Here is a 19200-nt window from a genome sequence, read left to right as displayed (position 1 = left end):
TCATGGAGAGAGTGCCACCTCCATGCCCTTCAGCAGGACAGTCAGCCTGTCTGGGTTTTGGGGGGGAACAACCAAAAATTGCAGGATCACTGCACAAGAGACCTTTCCTTGCCATCAGAAGGGGTTGACTCTACAAGTAGGCAGCAGGTAGGCAAGGATGCACACCACAGTTCTGCCCAGTTACATCAGCACTTCAGGGAGCAGGGCCACATGGAAAGTCGAAATCTGGAGGGGCATGTGAAGCCCTGTGCATCACCTTTGAAAGTGGTTCAATAGGTTTGTCTATTTAAGTTTAGGGTTTCTTGGGTTAAAAAAAAAAAAAAGGTTGACAGTGTCCTGCATGTGCGAACCCTTTATGCTTAACGATCTTTCCCACTTTGCATTTAGCGTGGATGCTCCAGTTTCCTTCCTTCCGCAGACCTAAGTAAACAACTTTGAAGCACAAAAGCTTGTCCTTTCCATCAACAGAGGTTGGTCCAATAAAAGATACGACCGTACCCTGTCTGACTTTAATGTACGTGTTGCTGTGCTGGTCTTAACAGTAGCTTCTGGATATCAAATATGGGACCTAAAGAGTGCTTAAATCCAGCTCCTGCATAGACTTCAAACCAAGCATGCAATTTCATCAACCTCTACTTGGACATCTCTCACAACTGAGGCTACGATTGCAATGCAGTGACCACTGACTACTGAGCAGCTATGGACAAGCCAAAGAATGAGGCTTTAGCAGTAGGTATTGAGGGTCAGTCAGTGTTATGACAAGAAGGCCTCCACTATCCACCTGTAGTTGGCATATGTTCTTTGCTGACATTTTAAGCACATCCCAGGAGGAAACAGTCAAGACAAGGCACCAAGAGTATAGAGCTGGAAATATTTACTCCGAGTTACAGAGATCAAAAGTACCTGATATACTGAAGGTCACCAGGGATGAGAGGTTGGAAAAGAATGGCTGCAGTAAGAGACAGATTGGATAAGATAAAGGATTTAAACATGGGAAGAGAAAAAAAAGTAAGGTTTCCTACAGAATCCTACAGACTAATCTGATGCCCCAATCCTTACCTACATCTTCAAGGGTGTACTTGCACCTGCATGCAGCCCCATTCACTCCTGCAAGACTCTACATAGATACATATTTTGGTCTACATGAATCCAACTGCAGGATCGGAGACCAGATTTTTCTTGCTTCTGTTGCCATTAAGTGTTCCGAGGAGTGGATGATTGTGTGGATACATATATATGTAGTGATAGCTGAAAGAAAAACTTGGATTTGAACGTCCCTGAACTCTGGGAGTTCAAAAGTCTATTATGTATTTGGCTTCTCTCTATTTCCAAGTGCCAGAAGGCAAATGAGAGATCCCTGCACTAGTTGGAGTGCCTTTACTAAGCTTTCTAATGCAGTAATTTACAGGGTAGCAAATATACCACATAGTTCATGCAACTCTCATAATTGCTCCAGTTATATGCAATGAGCTCTAGAAATACTGAAACACAGACATAAAGAACTGCCCCCTGCCCACACAAGGCTTATTTTAGAAGAGTGTAGCACTGCTACAGTTAATGAAGAGATGAGCTTACTGTTTATCAAACTGATTTTGATAAGCACTCTAAAATCTACATCAATATTGAGACTGACTTGAAATTTGCTGTGCCTCCCCGTTGTCCACGTGAAGACTACTTGGCCAATTTTGACGTTGTTTGAGCAAGTTGCTTTCAAAACAGAACATCCCTATTAAAAACAACTCATGATATCAAAATGTCACTTTTCTTCATTGTAGAAGTGAGGGGGTGTATATCTGAGGCTCAAATTGTACAGATACATTCCAACTGGCATTACCTAGTCAGGTTATAACTCATCTTGCATCAAGGCATCCACTGCCCCTGTGAGGAAGTCATATTTCATTTCACTTCACCTCCCAAGCAAATAAAAAGGTCCAGGGAAAGTGCACAAAGAATGCAAGGAAAACTGAGACCATGTATGTACGAGCATAAAGGTATAGTTTAAATGAACGGAAGCTAAATCTGACCTACACTCAACCGCTCTGCCTTCTCCCTCCTCCAGAGACTAACCAGATGTTAACAGCTTTTAACTTTTGTCCTAGATATTATCTATTGGACTACACCTTCAGTTATTACACATTTGTACTACAGCACTATGAGATTTTGGTCACCAAACTGCTAGAACTCCCCAGAGTCAATAATGAAGGGCAGAAACAGAAAAGGTGCACAGCACTGTGTGAATGTGACTACAGATATGGGGGTTCTGCTGAGCTTTGAGAAAAATGCAAGAGTGTTAGGATGCGTGGAAACTTGTAGTCCCATATTTTCTGGGCATCCCTAGTTGAATGCCAGCATGTGAAAAGGACTAATAATGATGCCAGCAATCAATACCACAACCCCTTACCACTGTGCACACAGGGATCCTTGATCCCTCTAGTTGCAACCACCCTCACTCCTCAGATGGAGGAGTACATTCTGGTAACTTGCTGCAACTAATCTCCGAATCAATGAGCTTATACCACACACACACCGAACGTCAGTGAGGGAGTGTGAAGGGGAACAATGTGTTGGGTGCAAACAGCAATTGCCCAATATAGCTAGCATTAAGTCAGATTTTGCCTGGTCCTAGTGCCCATTGCCAACTGAAGGAAGCAGAGTTAGAGTTGGGAGGTGGGAGTGGGACGGAAAGGGCACAAAGATTAAGTTATGTCTATATTAGCACTTTTTTAATACAGCTTAGGTCACTCAGGGTTTGAAGTCCCTTTAGCCCCCATACCCCCAAGCAACAGAAAAATTATACTAACAGAAGTGCTGGTGTGGACAGCACTATGTTGGCAGGAGATGCTCTCACATCAAGACAGCTACCACTGCTCTTTGAAGGTGGCTTTATTATGCCAAAAGGAGAGCTCTCTCCCATCAGCATAGAGTGGCTACACAAGCACTCAGAGGGGCACAGATGCATCAGTAGAGCAGGGCTGCTGTATACTAGCTCTGTATTGTACAGTTTTCAAAGGGTTGCATTTTATATTCTGAAAGGGTATGAAACACTGCCAATGGACCTTAATTTGTTTTTATATGGCTGAAGTGTAGTACTTTCTAAGCCTCTAGACTAGGAGTTAAGCATGTTTCTGTTCCCAGCTGCCACTGGACCACTTTGTTGTTTTCTAAAAGTCAATCTTCATCACAGTTTCCCTGTTAGTAAAATGGGTTCATATTTAACTTGTGTTTGTATAGCAGTTTCAGATGCCCTGATGGAAAAGGCAGACTAGCATTATGTTAAGTTAGTAATAATTATCTAAAAGCTTTACAGGCATCAGCAAGTACTCCAACATTTCTCTATATCATATGTCCTGAGCCTGCCCCTTCTCTGTATTACGCATGAGGTTATAAAATACTGTTTCAAAACCAATTTTGAAGATATAATCATTCCACAACTAGCAAAAATCAATGCATTACAATGCACTCTCCCCTACATTTAAATTGAAATACCATCAAATCTGAGAAGCTACATTTTCTTACATCCATTTATAAGGCCATGTAATTAATGTTTGCCCAAAGCAAATATAAATTTATCCAAAACTTGCTAAACATACTATAAGTAACACCACAGCATACACAGTGCTGAAGTAAAACATGGCTGAACAGACCGGCTGTTTGGACCTAGCATTCTGAAACAGCACTCCTTCAAAGAATCACACTATGTCCCCATTTTCCCCTCCTGGGCACCTTGTTGCATAGCAACACACAGTGGTTTTGGAATTCTGCAACTTTAACTGATTAAGACCAGGTCTCATTTAAATCTATCTCCAATTTTACATGCAAAAGGGAGTATAAAACCCAGGATATAAACTACATAAATTTCTAATTTAAAAAGGAAAAAGGTGCTTCCTAATAACACAATCAGCAGCTTCAGGACAAGTTAGAAAAGGAAAGTAAGTCTAATTTAAATAAGTGTTGCTACCACATTTTAATTTTTTTAAAATCACGAGCATAACACAGGTACAAAAAAGACTTTAAATGAACATTATACTAATGGTGGTCAACCTTATGCTACTAGTTAACATTTTTTATGCTAGTTACTAAAATACTGGCTAAGACAAGATTAGTTTTGTTCTCCATACTTCTATATTCAGAATTTGTACAAACAATTCTAAATTTGTGTCCTTCTATTGTGATAAAGGCATATAAAAATCTAATGGCTACTTTAATCAGTATAAATGTCTGCCATTGTTCAATGGGGTTTACAATCATACACCAAAAACTTTCACAAAAAGTATTTACATAAACAGTATACATTTGTGGGGGGTTCCTTGCAGGTAAACTGCAGCCCTCAATAACTTTTGAATATAGTGGCAATACAATACTTACTCAGTGTACATTTAAAACACTTATCTTAAAAAAATAAGTTTCTGCCTGCCCAGAATTTCTTTGTTAACGCAGAGGTAGCCGTGTTAGTCTGTATTTTAACAAAACAAACCAGCAGTCGTGTAACACTTTAAAGACTAACAAAATGATTTACTAGGCGATGGGATCTGAAGAAGTGGGTCTGTCCCAGGAAAGCTGATGACCTAATAAATCCTTTTGCTAGTCTTTAAAGCGGTACATGGCTACTGGTTTGTGTTGTTAACTCAGAACAGGAGGAAGCAATGTGGTGTCTGAAATATGGCCCCGCAGACTTTCCCAGCATTTGCTCGATCGAAGAGCGGGTGCTGTCTAAGACCGACTGGCCTACATGAAGTTCTCTTGAGCCCGTTTGATCCAGTCACCAGCTCAGGAAAGAGGAGGATTTGTTACAAGCCCCCCGCCCCCACGTTACCACACACCGGACACAACTTCAGAGACAAGCCCTTCCCTGCTTGGTTTCAGGTCTGTCCCAGCACAGCGCCTGGGCCGCACGCCCTCACCCCCGTCCTCACCCTCCGCCTCTGCTCCCCGCGCCCCCCAGGCCGCTGCGCTCCCCCGCCTCCCGGCCCTGCAGCGACGGGCCCTGGGGACCTCCAGGAGCAGCCCCCAGTCCACAGCCCCTCCCCGCGGGCCCGGGTCGCACCTTTAAGAGATTAGACGTCGCCATGTTCCCCCGTGGGGCCCCCTCCGGACCGGCGGCGGCTCCTCGCTCCGGGCGCGGGCTCCCGGCCGCCCCGCTTCACATGGCCCCGCGCTCCCGCCGACCGGCCCCGCGCCGCAGCGGACGGGGCTTCGCTCGCTGAAGGCCGGGCGGAGACTCGGGACTACAGCTGGCTCGATGCTCCCACGCAGCCGCCACTCAGCGCCTCATGGCGGCGCCCACCCAGGAGACACTCGGCCGCGGCCGCGGCTCCGTGCGAGGGCTGGCCTGGCCCACATGATGCGCGCCGAGGAGCCGGCGGCGCCGCCAAGAGGAGAGGCTGGGGCGGGAGGCTCTGGCTGCAGCGCCTTCTGCCGGCCTGGCGGCGCGTCGCGGCGCGTCGGGGGCCTCCGCCCCCTGAGCCCAGCCCCGCCTGGCCACCCCCGGGAGATCTCAGCCCTCTACAGCGCGGCCGCGAAGTCCCCGCAGACATCCCAGCCCTGCAGCCCGGCCCCACAGCTACCCCAGAGACACCCCCAGCCCTGCAGCCCGGGCCTCCCGTCTACCCCAGAGACACCCCCAGCCCTGCAGCCCGGCCCCACAGCTACCCCAGAGACACCCCCCCCGCCCTGTAACCCGGGCCTCCTGTCTACCCGAGAGACACCCCCAGCCCTGCAGGCTGGCCCCACATCTACTCCAGAGACACCCCCCCAGCCCTGCAACCCAGGCCCCCCATCTACCCCTCAAGACCCCACCCCTGCAGCCTGGCCCCACATCTACCCCCTGAGACACCCCTAGCTCTGCAGCCTGGGCCCCACATCTACCCCGAGACCCCCACCCCTGTAGCCCAGCCCCCACATCTACCCCCTGAGACCCCAACCTCCCATAATCAGGAGAAGCCCCAACTCCCTGAAGCCCAGCCCCCACAGCTATCCCAGTTCCCTGAACCACAACCCCCCATTTACCCTGGGGAGACCCCAGCTTTCCCGTCTACCCCCTGAGGCCCAGCTCCACCACTCTACCCCAGGGAGACCCCAAATCCCTGCAACCCAGCCTTCCATTTATTTCCACAGACCCCAGCTCTCTGCTGCCCATCCACCCCAGAGACCCCTGCCTCCTGCAGCCCAGCCTCCAACACGCCAGCTCTTCCCATCTCCCTCCAGAGATCCCTACCCCTGAGGCCTAGTCTCTGCATTTATCCCTGGGAAACTACAGTCCTCTGCATCCCAGCTTCCCCATCTACCCCAGCTCCTGGCTGCCCAGACCCGCATCTACTCTTAGAAACCTCGCCTCTGTGGGTGAACAAGTTAAATAGAAGTAAAATGTTTGGTTTCCAGGGGAAAAAATTGATGTTTGGTAAATTTGTTGTGCTTTTGTCAGGCCAAAAATAAAGAACTGTACTGAAACAGGCTTTCAAAAAAGAAAAATATTTTGGATTCACGGAATTATTTAGGAATAAAATGCAATTTTTTAAAACAAATCAATTATTTCCCCAAAGGTTTATTAACTTCCACGGGGATTTTGGTTGAAAAATTTGGTTCAACTTTGGCTTAAAATTGTAAGTAAAATTAAACTACATTGATGTTTTGGTCAGTAGGTGCCAAAAAAACCTATTTTATTTATAAAAAAAAGTCAACCTGCTTTACTCAAAGGTAAGGAAATTCTGGAATTAAAATAGACTGTACAACATTAATTTTGCCCCTTTGTGTTTATGGATTTTATGATACAATCCTTTTTAGCGCTCTTATTAATTGCATGGGATGAATGGTGCTCCATCTGTAGATTTCTACCTGCTCAACTGCAGAAACTGGATGAAGTATAGAGGAAAAGTCTCGGAGGAAGGGCAATGATGATTTGGGGTTCAGAGAGCTGCATGCATTTGTTGGGGCAAATCACTCAAACCAAATTCTTCACACACGGGCTAACTCTACATTACTTCTTTCGAAAGAGGGTGTCCACACAAAAAAGCAGATCGAAAAAATCATTCTGCTCTTTTGATAGAGAGCATCCACACAGCCCCTCTCTTTCGAAAGAATGGCCCAGGGATCAAAAAGTCCAGCACCATAAGGACTGCTCTTTCAAAAAAAAGGTCCCCAGGGTGTCTACACACATTTTTTCCCAAAAGAACCTTTCAGAAAAAGGCGCTTTTCCTCATCTGGGAGAGGAAAAGGGCTGCCGGAAAAATGCTGCATTCTTCCAATTTAATATGAAAAGAACACATCTTGTGTGTAGACGCTCCATGACATTTTTTGAAAAAGCCCTGGCTTTTTCAAAAAAACTTGCTAGTATAGACGTAACCAGGTTCAATAAGGCTATGTGTACACTACAGAGTTATTTCAAAATAACAGCCATTATTTCAAAGTAATTTTGCTGTCGTCTACACTGCACACACACTATTTTGAAATAAATTTTGAAACTGGCAATCCTCATTGCAGGAGGAAAAACACCTGTTTTTAAATAAGCTATTTTAAAATAGGCTGAAATAGCACTATTTTGAAATAAGCCATAATGGCATCCAGTGGCACTATTTCAAAACAGACACTGTGTGTCTGGAATGCTATTTTGAAATAGCTGGATGCTATTTTGAAATGCATTGGGCTGCGTCTACACCAGCAAGCTCTTTCAAAAGATTTTTCGAAAGAAGAGGGCTCTTTTGAAAGATCCCATCGCTCTTCCTTTCCCGTTTCAGGAAGAATGGCCTCTTTTGAAAGAAGCTTTTGAAAGAAAATGCTCGTAGATGCTGCACAGGGCCCTTCTTTTGAAAGAGCAGTCCTCAGGGGGCCTGATTTTTCAATCCCTGGCCTGTTTTTCGAAAGAGCAGGGCTATGTGGATGCTCTCTTTTGAAAGAGCCAATCACGCTTTTGATCTGCTTCTTTGGTGTGTGGATGCTCTCTTCGAAAGAAGTTCTTTTGGAAGATATCTTCTGGAAGAGCTTCTTCGAAAGATCTCCATAGCGTAGAAGTAGCCTTTATGTGTAGCAGCATTGTTTTGAAATAAGCTATGTCAAAATAGCTGTTTTGAAATATCTTATTTGGAAATAATTCTGTAGTGTAATTGTAGCCTAACTGTGGATCTTTTCTGGATGCTCTTGATGTGCCAGTTGCCTGCTACAGAGGTACCGAGCAATCATATCTTCAACTAAAGACAACGGAAGTAGTCATTGAACACAGCATCTTTTTATTGCACTTTATAAGAAATCTGAAAAATCAAACTTTAGGCATCTCATGTTGGGCACCCAACAGCAGTAGGCACTTTTGACAGATTTGGCTGTGGCTCAGTTCCCCATCTGTAAAATGGAGATAACACCATCTTATCTCCCAGGTGTGCTGTGAAGATAAATGTATGTTTGTAAAGCATTGACATACTATGGTGATTGTACCATTGAAAAGCCCATGAGGAAATAATTGTGTATTCAATACTAGGTTTGGAAAACATGCAGAAAATAATAATAGCTTCCCATTCAGTGAGCACTGTCTCCTAATTTTCCTAACTTTTGAATGCTTGAATTTTCATTTTTAATTTTTTCTTTCTGTAAGAAATTATTTTGTAATATGCAACAGACAAGATGGGGATGAAATCCTCTAGGTTTGAGTACTTTATAGAGAAGGACAGTGGGTCTTAAGGCATTTTTTTTAATTCTGTCATTTGAAAATGAGTGACTTACACAAGACTGAAGAGCCTGTGATCTGATGACCCCAAACTGTAAAAATGATGAGCCAGTACCTAAACACATTAATTTTGCAATAAAATCTGAGTGCAGAACAATTTTTGCTATCACACAACTTCTGTAATGTCCAATGGGCACCCAGTGGACATAATATACCTAGATTTCCAGAAAGCCTTTGACACGGTCCCACACCAAAGGCTTTTATGTAAATTAGGTGGTCATGGGATAGGAGGAAAGATCCTTTCATGGATCGGGAATTGGTTAAAAGACAGAAAACAAAGGGTGGGAATAAATGGTAAATTTTCACAATGGAGGAGGGTAACTAGTGGTGTTCCCCAGGGGTCAATCCTGGGACTGATCCTGTTCAACTTGTTCATCAATGATCTAGAAAATGAGGTAAGCAGTGAGGTGGCAAAGTTTGCAGATGACACCAAGTTGTTCAGGACAGTCAAAAGCAAAAGGGATTGTGAAGAACTCCAAAAAGATCTCAGCAAACTGAGTGATTGGGCAGCAAAATGGCAAATGAAATTTAATGTGGGTAAGTGTAAGGTAATGCATGTTGGAAAAAATAACCCAAATTACACGTACTACATGATGGGGTCAAATTTAGCTACGACAGATCAGGAAAGGGATCTTGGAGTTATAGTGGATAGTTCTCTGAAGACATCCACGCAGTGTGCAGCGGCAGTTAGTAAGGCAAATAGGATGTTAGGAATTATTAAAAAAGGGATCGATAATAAGACAAAAGATATCATACTTCCCCTATATAAAACTATGGTACGCCCACATCTTGAGTACTGCGTGCAGATGTGGTCTCCTCACCTCAAAAAAGATATATTGGCATTAGAAAAGGTTCAGAAAAGGGCGACTAAGATGATTAGGGGCTTGGAACGGGTCCCATATGGGGAGAGGCTAGAGAGACTGGGACTTTTCAGTTTGGAAAAGAGGCGATTGAGGGGCGATATGATAGAGGTATATAAAATCATGAATGGTGTGGAGAAAGTGAATATAGAAAAATTATTTACCTTTTCCCATAATACAAGAACTAGGGGACACCAAATGAAATTGATGGGTAGTAGGTTCAAAACTAATAAAAGGAAATTTTTCTTCACACAGCGCACAGTCAACCTGTGGAACTCCTTGCCCGAGGAGGCTGTGAAGGCCAGGACTCTATTAGGGTTTAAAAAAGAGCTTGATAAATTTTTGCAGGTTAGGTCCATAAATGGCTATTAGCCAGGGATAAAGTATGGTGCCCTAGCCTTCAGAACAAGGGCAGGAGATGGATGGCAGGAGATAAATCACTTGATCATTGTCTTCTGTTCTCCTTCTCTGGGGCACCTGGCATTGACCACCGTCGGCAGATGGGATGCTGGGCTGGATGGACTTTTGGTCTGACCCAGTATGGCCATTCTTATGTTCTTATGTTCATATCTGCCTATTTCCACTAAACCCACTAATTTAAAACAAGAAATAAAGCAGCCATTGTGCTAAATAAAATATTTTCATTTGGGCAGATTTAGTTAGATCAGACCCAAAACAGGATCCATGTAGTGTCTTCTCCTCTCTGTGACAGTGGCCAGTATCATGCCTCAGAGGAAGAAGTAAAAACAGCACAGTGGGCAGAAGAGGGATAATCAACTTCCATTTTGGTCTCTCAGCTAGCACTGATTTAAACCTTGAAGCATAAGCTGTAATATTCCCTCTAAAATCCATGATAAATGGATATTCTTGTCAGCCATATAAATATCCTCTCCCTTTTTGAATTGTTACGTTCTTGGCCTCAATGACTGTGTAGCAATGAATTCCACTGTCTAATTTCATGCTGTATAAAATAGTATTTTCTTTTGTCATTCTGAAGTTATGGAGCACAAGCCTTGCCCTTAGCACTCTCACAAATCTCCCAAGGTGGAGTGGGAAAAGCATAATTTGCCCCTAGAATTACCTTCCAAGAGAAGCTAGACCAGGAGTGGCCAATCTGAGCAGGAGCTAGGATTTACTAATGGATTTTACCAAAGAGCTCCTGTAGTACTCAGCAGCTCTCGGTGCCTCCCAGCAGCCTGGCGGATCAGCCCCACTTCCTCCCTGCATCTCCTGCCCACTGCAATTAACTATTTCATGGTATGAAGGAGGCTCTGGGAGGAGAGGGGTACAAGCTAGGGCACAGTAGGTGGAGGGGAAGGAGTGGAGGCTTTGAGGAAAGGGGTGGAGTTGGGGCGGTGCCTGGACCAGAGCCCAGGATTTAGCAGTGAGCACCCCCTGCACTCTGTAAACTTAGTACCTGTCGTCCCAGCCCTTGGGTCAACACCTATGCAAGGAGCCTTCTGAAGAGCCACATGCAGCTAAAAGCCAAAGGTTGGCCGTCCCCAAGACAGACGAAAGGAAGTGACGGGAAGTGAAAGATATAGAATCAGTGAGGTGCAGGACAAAACACCCTGCAGCAAAGTGCATGAGGGTAAACAGAAATGCTGGTGTTCTGCCCCATTGCTGTCAGCTAGTAGGAGTACCACTCAGACTGTCCCTCTGACCAGCAAGGCCGAGAGTGCCACAGAGGCAGCACCCTCAGCTCCTAAGAAATGCCTTTTCTTTCGCATTAGGCTTGCCAACCCTTTCCCTTTGGCCACGTACAGCGCCATATTATGGTTGTGCTGTGCAAGAAATCAGTCCTTCTGACCTGGGAGCGGGGTCACCGCAGTGGGGGGATTTGGGGGAGAGGTGATAAATGGAGAGAAGCAGCAAAATGGAGTCTCAGGTTATACTTCACCTCCCTCACTGAGGCTATGTCTAGACTGCAGCCGTCTTTTGGAAGAAGCTTTTTTCGGAAGAGCTCGTCCACACACGAAAGCACATTGGAAGACCGATCCACCCTTTCGACAGAGAGCAGCCAGACAGCCCAGATGCTCTTGCGCATAAAAGGCCACCCAGAAGCACTTCAGCCAGGGTTTTAGGTCACCAGTTGCTTTGGAGTGCTGTTGTCAGAGCCTTAAAAGGACCCTACTGGACAGCCATTCCTGGGCCTCTGTTGCATGCTTGCCTACCTCTTCGAGGGACAGCAAAGCTCTTGCAGTGCTTATCCTGGTTTTTGGATGCCACAGCTTTCCTCCTGGTGCTGTGAAGCCAGAGCTGCCCCTGGGCATGTGATGGCCCCGCTACAGTTTTTGCAGCACTTTTAGCCAGCTGCCTTCCTGTTCCTCAGTGAGCTCAACGTCGAGCTCATCCACAGGACCGTCTCCCTGGCTGCTGGAGCTACACCCTGGCAACGGCACCTCATGGTGGACAGGCAGATTTGGAGGCACCATGCTAGTTTGGACTCATGGGACCAGCTGGTCATGGAGTGGTAGGATGACCAGCAGTGTCTCTATAACTTCTGCATGCACAAGGCCATCTTTCTGGAGCTCTGTGCCTGGCTTGCCACCACCCTCCAGAGATGCAACACCCACCTGCTGCCCACCATCCCCCTGGATAAACAGGTCACTATCGCCATCTGGAAGCTTGCCACCCCCAACAGCTACCAGTCAGTGGGAAACCAGTTTGGCATGGGGAAGTCCACCATTGGGCTCTTTTCATGGAGGTAATACACCCTCGGTCCCCACTTGGGGGGTGTGTCCTGGAAAAGAGGGTCCCTCAGGAAAGGAGGTTGGGGGTGTGAGGGGTAGAATGGGGGATGGAGGGAAGCCCTGTCCCCAGGGGGTTGTGCCATCCTGCCCTCCTACAGCCCTGCTGCTGTGGGGGTGGCTTCAGGGGAGGCTCCTGGGGTTCTTGGGGGCAGGAGATGGGAGGGGGACAGGCACCTCCCAAGAGCTCAGGCATTCCCTCCTTCATTCCCTGTCTTGTGTGTTTGTTCATCTCCTTCTGCAGGTTGTGAGGGCCATCCACTCAATCCTGCTGTGGAGGGTCAGCTGCCTGGGAGACTTGGACCCGACTGTGGCCAGATTTGCTGCCCTGGGGTTCCCAAACTGTGCTGGAGCCATTGACGGGACCTATGTCCTGAGCCATGCACCAGAGCATTGTGCAGCCCAGTATATCAACAGGAATGGTGAATTCTCCATGGTACTGTAGGCCCTGGTTGACCATGGTGGACGCTCACAGGCATTTTCGTTGGGTGGTGGGGCAGGGTGCACAACACCTGTATGTTCTGCAATTCCAGCCTGTGCAGGAAGCTGGAGGCCGGCATATTCATTCCCCACTATGAGCTGGCTGCTGGGGATGTGCAGATGCCAGTGGGCATCATAGGGGATGTGGCTTACTCCCTCATGCCAAGGCTGATGAAGCAGTATACTGGATACCTGAACTCCAGCAGGGACCAATTCAATGCCCACCTGAACCATGCCACATTTCAGGTGCCTGCTGAGGCACCTAGACACAGGGAAGTGCATCATCCCTGAGGTAGTGGCAGCATGTTGTGTCCTCGCAACATCTGGGAGATGGAGGGGGAGGCATTTCTACTTGTGTAAGGGGGGCAGACGCCAGCCGTGAGGGGCGAGCGTGCAAGAATGGGGTGTGCATGCAGGAGGCCCCGAGAAAGAAGTTATTTTAAGAACCCCAATAACTTTCCCTAGGGCCCCCCATTGGGGGCCTTTGGCTTGCAGCCCTACCTCATCCCCTCCACAACCCCTCCCTTTGCCCCTTCCCTGACCCCTGAATAAAGGCATCTGTTTGGTTTCCAACTAAATGAAGTCTCTATTTATTGTCCATTAGCAACAGCTGGGCAGAGGAAGTGAGGCTCATAAACTGGAGCGGGAGGGGGAGCTCATAACCTGGAGGTAGGGAGGACTCGGAGTGTTGTCAGGGTTCAGTTGATGCACCACCTTGGATGCAGGGACCCTGTTGGTGTTGTATAGGTCCAGGGATCATGCAGGCTAAGCAGGTGGTGGGGCTGGAGCAGGGTCCAGGGTAGCAGGGGGTCAGGGGAAGGGGCCATGGGCATTGGTTGTGGTGGGGAGGCAGAGGGGAAATGGGCATAGCAGGGGGGCAGGAGGGTGGTGGGCAGGAGGAGCGACAGCAGCCAGCTGTGCTATCATGTTGCGCATGGTGGCACACATGGTGATGCACTGCATGAGCCGGTCCCATCTTGGTTCCGCCACTCTATGTTTTGCGGACCTTCTGTGCCAGGGTCTGCTGCATGTTGCATGGGATGCCAATGTGCTGGCAAATGACGTCCTCCTGGACCCTGGTGTGCTTTCAGGTCCCCGGATTCTGGTGCTTGGTGACGATGGTGCAGCTCACCCCTCAGTCCCAGCTGGTCCGGCTGTGCAGAACACAAGGAGGGAGAGACTGTCAGTCGTTCATGCAGACAGTGTCCCTGAGGCTGTGCCCTCCTCTGTGAGCAGCGATCAATGCTCCTCAGGGCAGGGGAGGGGGATGTCCTGGGAGCAAGGCCATGTGTATCTATGGGACTGTGCTGTCTGCTTCTGCCCCTGATCCCAGACAATGGACGAGCGGGCAAGGGAAGTGTCCAACCACAGTGGGGTCCCTTCATGGGCAGCAGAGGAGCCGGAGGCAGCCAGCTCACACACCAGCAGCTTGCTGCACTGCCCACAGGAGCAGGTGATGCCTCTCATGTGCGGGCATGCCTGTGTGCTGTGTGCGGCACTCCTCAGTGTGTCCGGGGTCATGACAGCGCCCTTGTGGCTAGCCTGCTTCCAGCCATGGCAGATGCTGGGAGAGCCCCCCCGCCTGGGGCCAGACATGTGTGTGGCCTCCCCAGGCCCGGCAGCAGAATGCCACCCGTGCTCAGGGACTGCCTGCTGTGTCCACATGGTGCACACGAATGCTGCATGTGGTTCCATGTGCGAAGACTGTAGCATGATGTCCAGCCCAAGTTGGCTGAGCAACGCTCGCGCCCCAGCCCCTCTGTGCCCACATCTCCTGCTCTGTGTGTGCGACGAACTGGGAGCCCTCACCTGACGATCCCTCTCCAGCATCAGACTATGCCTGGCACACATCCTGGGAGGCAGGGACCAGCTCCAGGGTGAGGGTGATGGTGCCCACATCCGCTGCTGCCTCTTCCTCCTGCTGCTGCCCCGGTCCTCCTCCTCCTCCAATGTGACCTCCAATCAGGTGACTATGGGGGTCTTGAGCCCGGAGTCCACCATGATGGGTGGAGATGATGTTTCCCCACTCCCCAGGGTTGGTGCAGCTCCTGGTAGTAGGGGCAAATGTGGGGTCCTGGCCCTGGGCACGAGCTCTACTCTCTCACCTGGATGTACCCCCGGTGGATCTCTTTCATCTTGCTCTGGACTTGCTCCAGGGTCTGGGGTGGGTGTCCATGCTCTGGCAGGGACTTGCCCATACACCCCTAGGTGTCTGCAGTGCGGTGCTTGGAGTGGGGATCCTGCAGTGTGTCCTCCTCACCCCACAGCTCAAGAAGGGACAGAACCTCTGCCCTGGACCAGGTGGGTGCCTGCCTCTTGGTCCCCTGGGTGGGTCCTGGGACGCCTGGGGCTGTTGCCTGAGAGGTCAGCAGGATCTCAGGGGGCTTGGGGCTCTGCCATGGTGTGAGCAGATGTGGCAGCGGGAGACAAGTGGTCAGGTGCTGCTCCCCAGGCCAGCTTCCTGCCACGAGGCCAATCCAGGGTGCTTGCAGCTGTAAGAGCGGGTAGGAGACAGGAACCACAGAGCTGTGCTTGGTTTGGATGGGAGCACCCGTGTTATTTCATGGAGACCTCTTCTTTTGAAAGAAGGCCCTCCTCCACGTCCACACATGCCTTTCTCTGAGGGATCTCTCTTGGACGAGTGTTCTTCCTTGTAGCAAGCGGGGCATAGCTGGCAGAAAATACCCTCCATTCTTTTGCTTTATTATCATGAGAATGTGGTTGCAGTGCGGATGTGGCTCAAGTTTTGTTGGAAAAGGGCCATTTTTCTGACAAAATTCTGTACCGTACACACACCCTGAGGGGTGGGGGTGGGGCGCATAGTCTATCCATGGTCTTCATTAAGGGAGAAAGGAAATAGGACTGAGACATTAGCATGGTGAATTAATTAGTTAGGCTCAGATCCACACTGCACTTGGGCATTGTGACGTTCAGCATCTCAGCGCCAAATTCTAGATGCCTAGAAGACCACTGAAACAACAATGGGATTTGCAAAGCCTGCTGAGGGGATGCGGGGGGCGCTGAACGATGATATTCACAAATGCTGGCCTGCTTGGTCAGCAGCTGTCTGAGCATGCAGTGGGATGTTAACTACAGGGGCTTGTCCTAAGCCCCGCCCCCTTCATGGAGATTGGCACCTGAGTCTGGGGTGCAGGGAGGTGCATTTCTCTGCTTGTGATCCACAACTAAAGCACAGTCTCCCGGCAGGGCTGTCCTTAGGCATGTGCAGAATATGCAGTTGCATAGGGTACCACTATGCCCCAAATTTAACAGTGCCTTATGCTGCTTATGCCTAGCACTCACCCTAATTTCCTGGTCCCTGCTCTGATCCCATCCTGTATGAATGCTGGATAAGCAAAATTCTCAAGACATGAAATTCTGATGAGTTGCACTGGGATTTTTTTAAGCTACAAATTCTGCGCCATGGTTGAGAACTGAAGTCATGGTCTGCATATCACTTTACATCTTCACAAAAATCCTTTCTCAAAAGCAAAAATCACTGAAAAATATCCCCAAAAGTATGGCAGAAATAGCGAAGATATAAAAATTTAAGGGATGTGCACTAGTGTTGAATGTTAATATAAGTAACGACTAGAGTTATTGGTTCTAAAGACGACAAGCCTTGTCCTCCTGTACCAAATAATACTGCTTCCATTTTCATATATCTTGTTTAATACGAAATTATTTCCAACAGCTCTGTAATGGTTTTGTTTCCATTTAAAAAGCAGAGTCTTCATCTCAATTTCTAATGCACGTCCCTTATCCAGCATTCAAACAGGATAAATATGTAAGTTTTTTACAGGTGCTATTAAAACAAACTCACCAGGGTGATACATACGTTTCTTTTTATTTATAATCTCTTATTATTAATCTTTTAGTTTCTCTTCTCTTTGTGATGCAGGTAGACAAGCAGTGGTGGTCCCTGAATCATATTGTGCTTCATTATGCCTTGTTTATTATGTTTGTTGTTGATAAAGCACGTTTGTTTCCCGCATAGGGTTTTACATGTACTATAGCTGACAGTGATTACACATTCCCTTTAAAATATCAAATGTTGCAGGGTAAATGTAAGAGCACACAGGTTGCAGAAGCATCTGGGTGTTTTGCAAGCTTTTGTTGGAATAAACTTTTTAAAAAATTCTCCCATCCTTGCTCTAGCACTGGTGTGGTTCCACCTGTGCTGCAACTGGGAGAGCATTAGCTGAGACAGAGTACACATCACTGGATCTGTACTGAAATAAGCTTTGTGAGTGCAGATAGCTAGGCAAGAAAGGTATTTGAATGAACAAACAAAATAACCCACTCCCTCAAGATAAATAGGGGTACTTCCTACTGATAACAAAAATGAATAAATAAAATAAAGGTTAATTAATTCTCCATGGTTCTGACAATATCTATATGATCTTTCTATAAGGCCTATAGAGTATTTTTGCTAGTATGGGAAAAGCTCTTTAAGTGTCATGGTTCAACTTGATTGTTTATTTAGTACCTACCTCAATAGTTAATGCAAGTATCTATAATGAAGCTGTTATGTAATTTTGTCTTATTAGTTTTAATTATTGCAAGCTGATTATCACTGAATGGTGTGTGGCAAAAGATTAATAAGTACATGATTTACATTAACAAATATATGTCATGAATTTGAAAGACAATAATGAATGACATTTACCAGTTATAGCCACTGTACATCTTCACGGTGATTTGTAGAACATCAGCTAATTAAGTTTTGGCCTGTGATAAAAAGAAATATTTGGTATAATGTCCTAGAGATACTGGGCTGAATTTATCACTCCTGTAATTCCATTGACATTAACTGATTTATATCAGAGATAGATTTGGGGTATTATGTCCCTTACCAGGACTTTGTATCAGCATGTAATAGACAGCCTACATAGAATTTATCTCACTTCTTAATGAGTGAATGATGGGACAAGACATTTGATGGGAGTTTAGTCATTTTTGTGTCACCCTCCAATCAGGCTGGATATGTTTAACAAAGCTTTTGGGTCCCAAACCTCAAAGACATGTGGGATTCTAACCTCCACTGGTTTCAATGAAAGTTAGCAATCCAAATATTTTTGAGCATCTGGGTACATACCTTGGGGAGTATTCTGTAAACCCCATCTTCCTAATTTTATATCATTTTGATTTTACTTGTGAAGCATACCTTGTAAGGCATCAAGGGAGAGGTTATGATTTGCTAAAAGTCATTTCTCTATCCAGGTATGTATACCATCAATCTATGTGAAGTTATTAGATTGTGTTGTATGGCTATCCTTAAAACATGCTACAAGTCAGGAAAGCAGCCAGAGATTAATGCCTCAGCGAACAGAGCAAGAAGAGTAGCCAGCGCCCAAGTAGGGTGACAAACAGCTCTCAACTGCCATTTTCCAGCAAGGGAGCTACAATTCAATGACTCACTGCATGAGGCTCAGCCAGGAAAATTGCTCAAGTTTGCCTGTCAACTCAGCAATGCCTCAGACAGGCCTGGACTCATGCTTCCTAAGCACAGGCACTGAGTGTATAAAAAACAAACATAGGGGCCATGTTTTGCCTTTCTCCTGCTCTACCATACTACAAACAAGACACTCTGAATACTCCAACAAAGGGGACTGGCCCAGTTTTCACAGGTGAAATTGAAAGGTGGATATTGCAGTCTACAGGACCCAGTTTTCACCTTTGAAATCTGGGTATGGCGGACTGCAATATCCAGTGGAGTTAGAAAAACTGCTTGGTCTAGTTGTTGCCAACTCTATAAGCATTGTGAGTTTAGACTGTGTGTTTAGGTTTTATTTTCTTTTGGTAAGTACTCTGACTTTTTGCCTAATATGTACAGCCTCTTAAATCCTATCTTTGTAATCAATAAACTTGTTTTACTGTTTACCTTTCCTGTTGATTTTATATGACGTGTGTGGCAAATCTGCTCAGGTTTTGGAAACTGATATATGTCCTTTTCCCACTGATGAAGTGGTGAATCAGTTAAAAATAGGCAGTGTAATCCTCAGGCACAGTACTGGGAGCTCAGGCGCAATTCAGCTAGTGCTACTCTGAGATTCATGAATGTCTCTGGGAGCCACTCCTGTTTCCTGCCCAGAAAAGCTTACCAGAGGGTGATAAGCATCAGTAAAAGTACCCTATTCCAGGAACAGACAGCACTGTGTAGTAACTAATTATCAAAAATATAAGTAAAGGCCGTATTTGTAAAGTCACTCCTCCAAATTTTTGTTTTTCTTCTCATGGCACTGTGGAACACATTGTAATAATGCCTATCCCAGTATTTCAAAACACTCAGCCTATAATTAATGGTAAAGGAGGTAACTGTAATTGCCCTAATAGGCATGGGTGGTGGGTGAACACCCAGCTGGGGAAGGCGAACTTCAGCCCTACACCTTCCACCCAA

General features: G+C 46.8%; 1 protein-coding gene across 1 annotated transcript in view; it reads right to left on the bottom strand.

Moving 5' to 3' along the window:
- CUL5 (cullin 5) overlaps nucleotides 1-5323 on the bottom strand; it is an 85115-nt gene extending 79792 nt beyond the window's left edge. The window contains exon 1 of the mRNA XM_074984850.1: nucleotides 5045-5323. Within this exon, the coding sequence (XP_074840951.1) occupies nucleotides 5045-5068 (24 nt within the window). The 5' untranslated portion in view covers nucleotides 5069-5323. The remainder of the gene's footprint in view (nucleotides 1-5044) is intronic.
- Between the last annotated feature and the right edge of the window lie 13877 nt (nucleotides 5324-19200).

The sequence above is a fragment of the Carettochelys insculpta genome, chromosome 1 (assembly GCF_033958435.1).
Source record: "Carettochelys insculpta isolate YL-2023 chromosome 1, ASM3395843v1, whole genome shotgun sequence".
NCBI lineage: Eukaryota > Metazoa > Chordata > Testudines > Carettochelyidae > Carettochelys > Carettochelys insculpta.
Note: the sequence above shows the minus strand (reverse complement) of the source record. Positions and strands in the feature narration are given on the sequence as shown.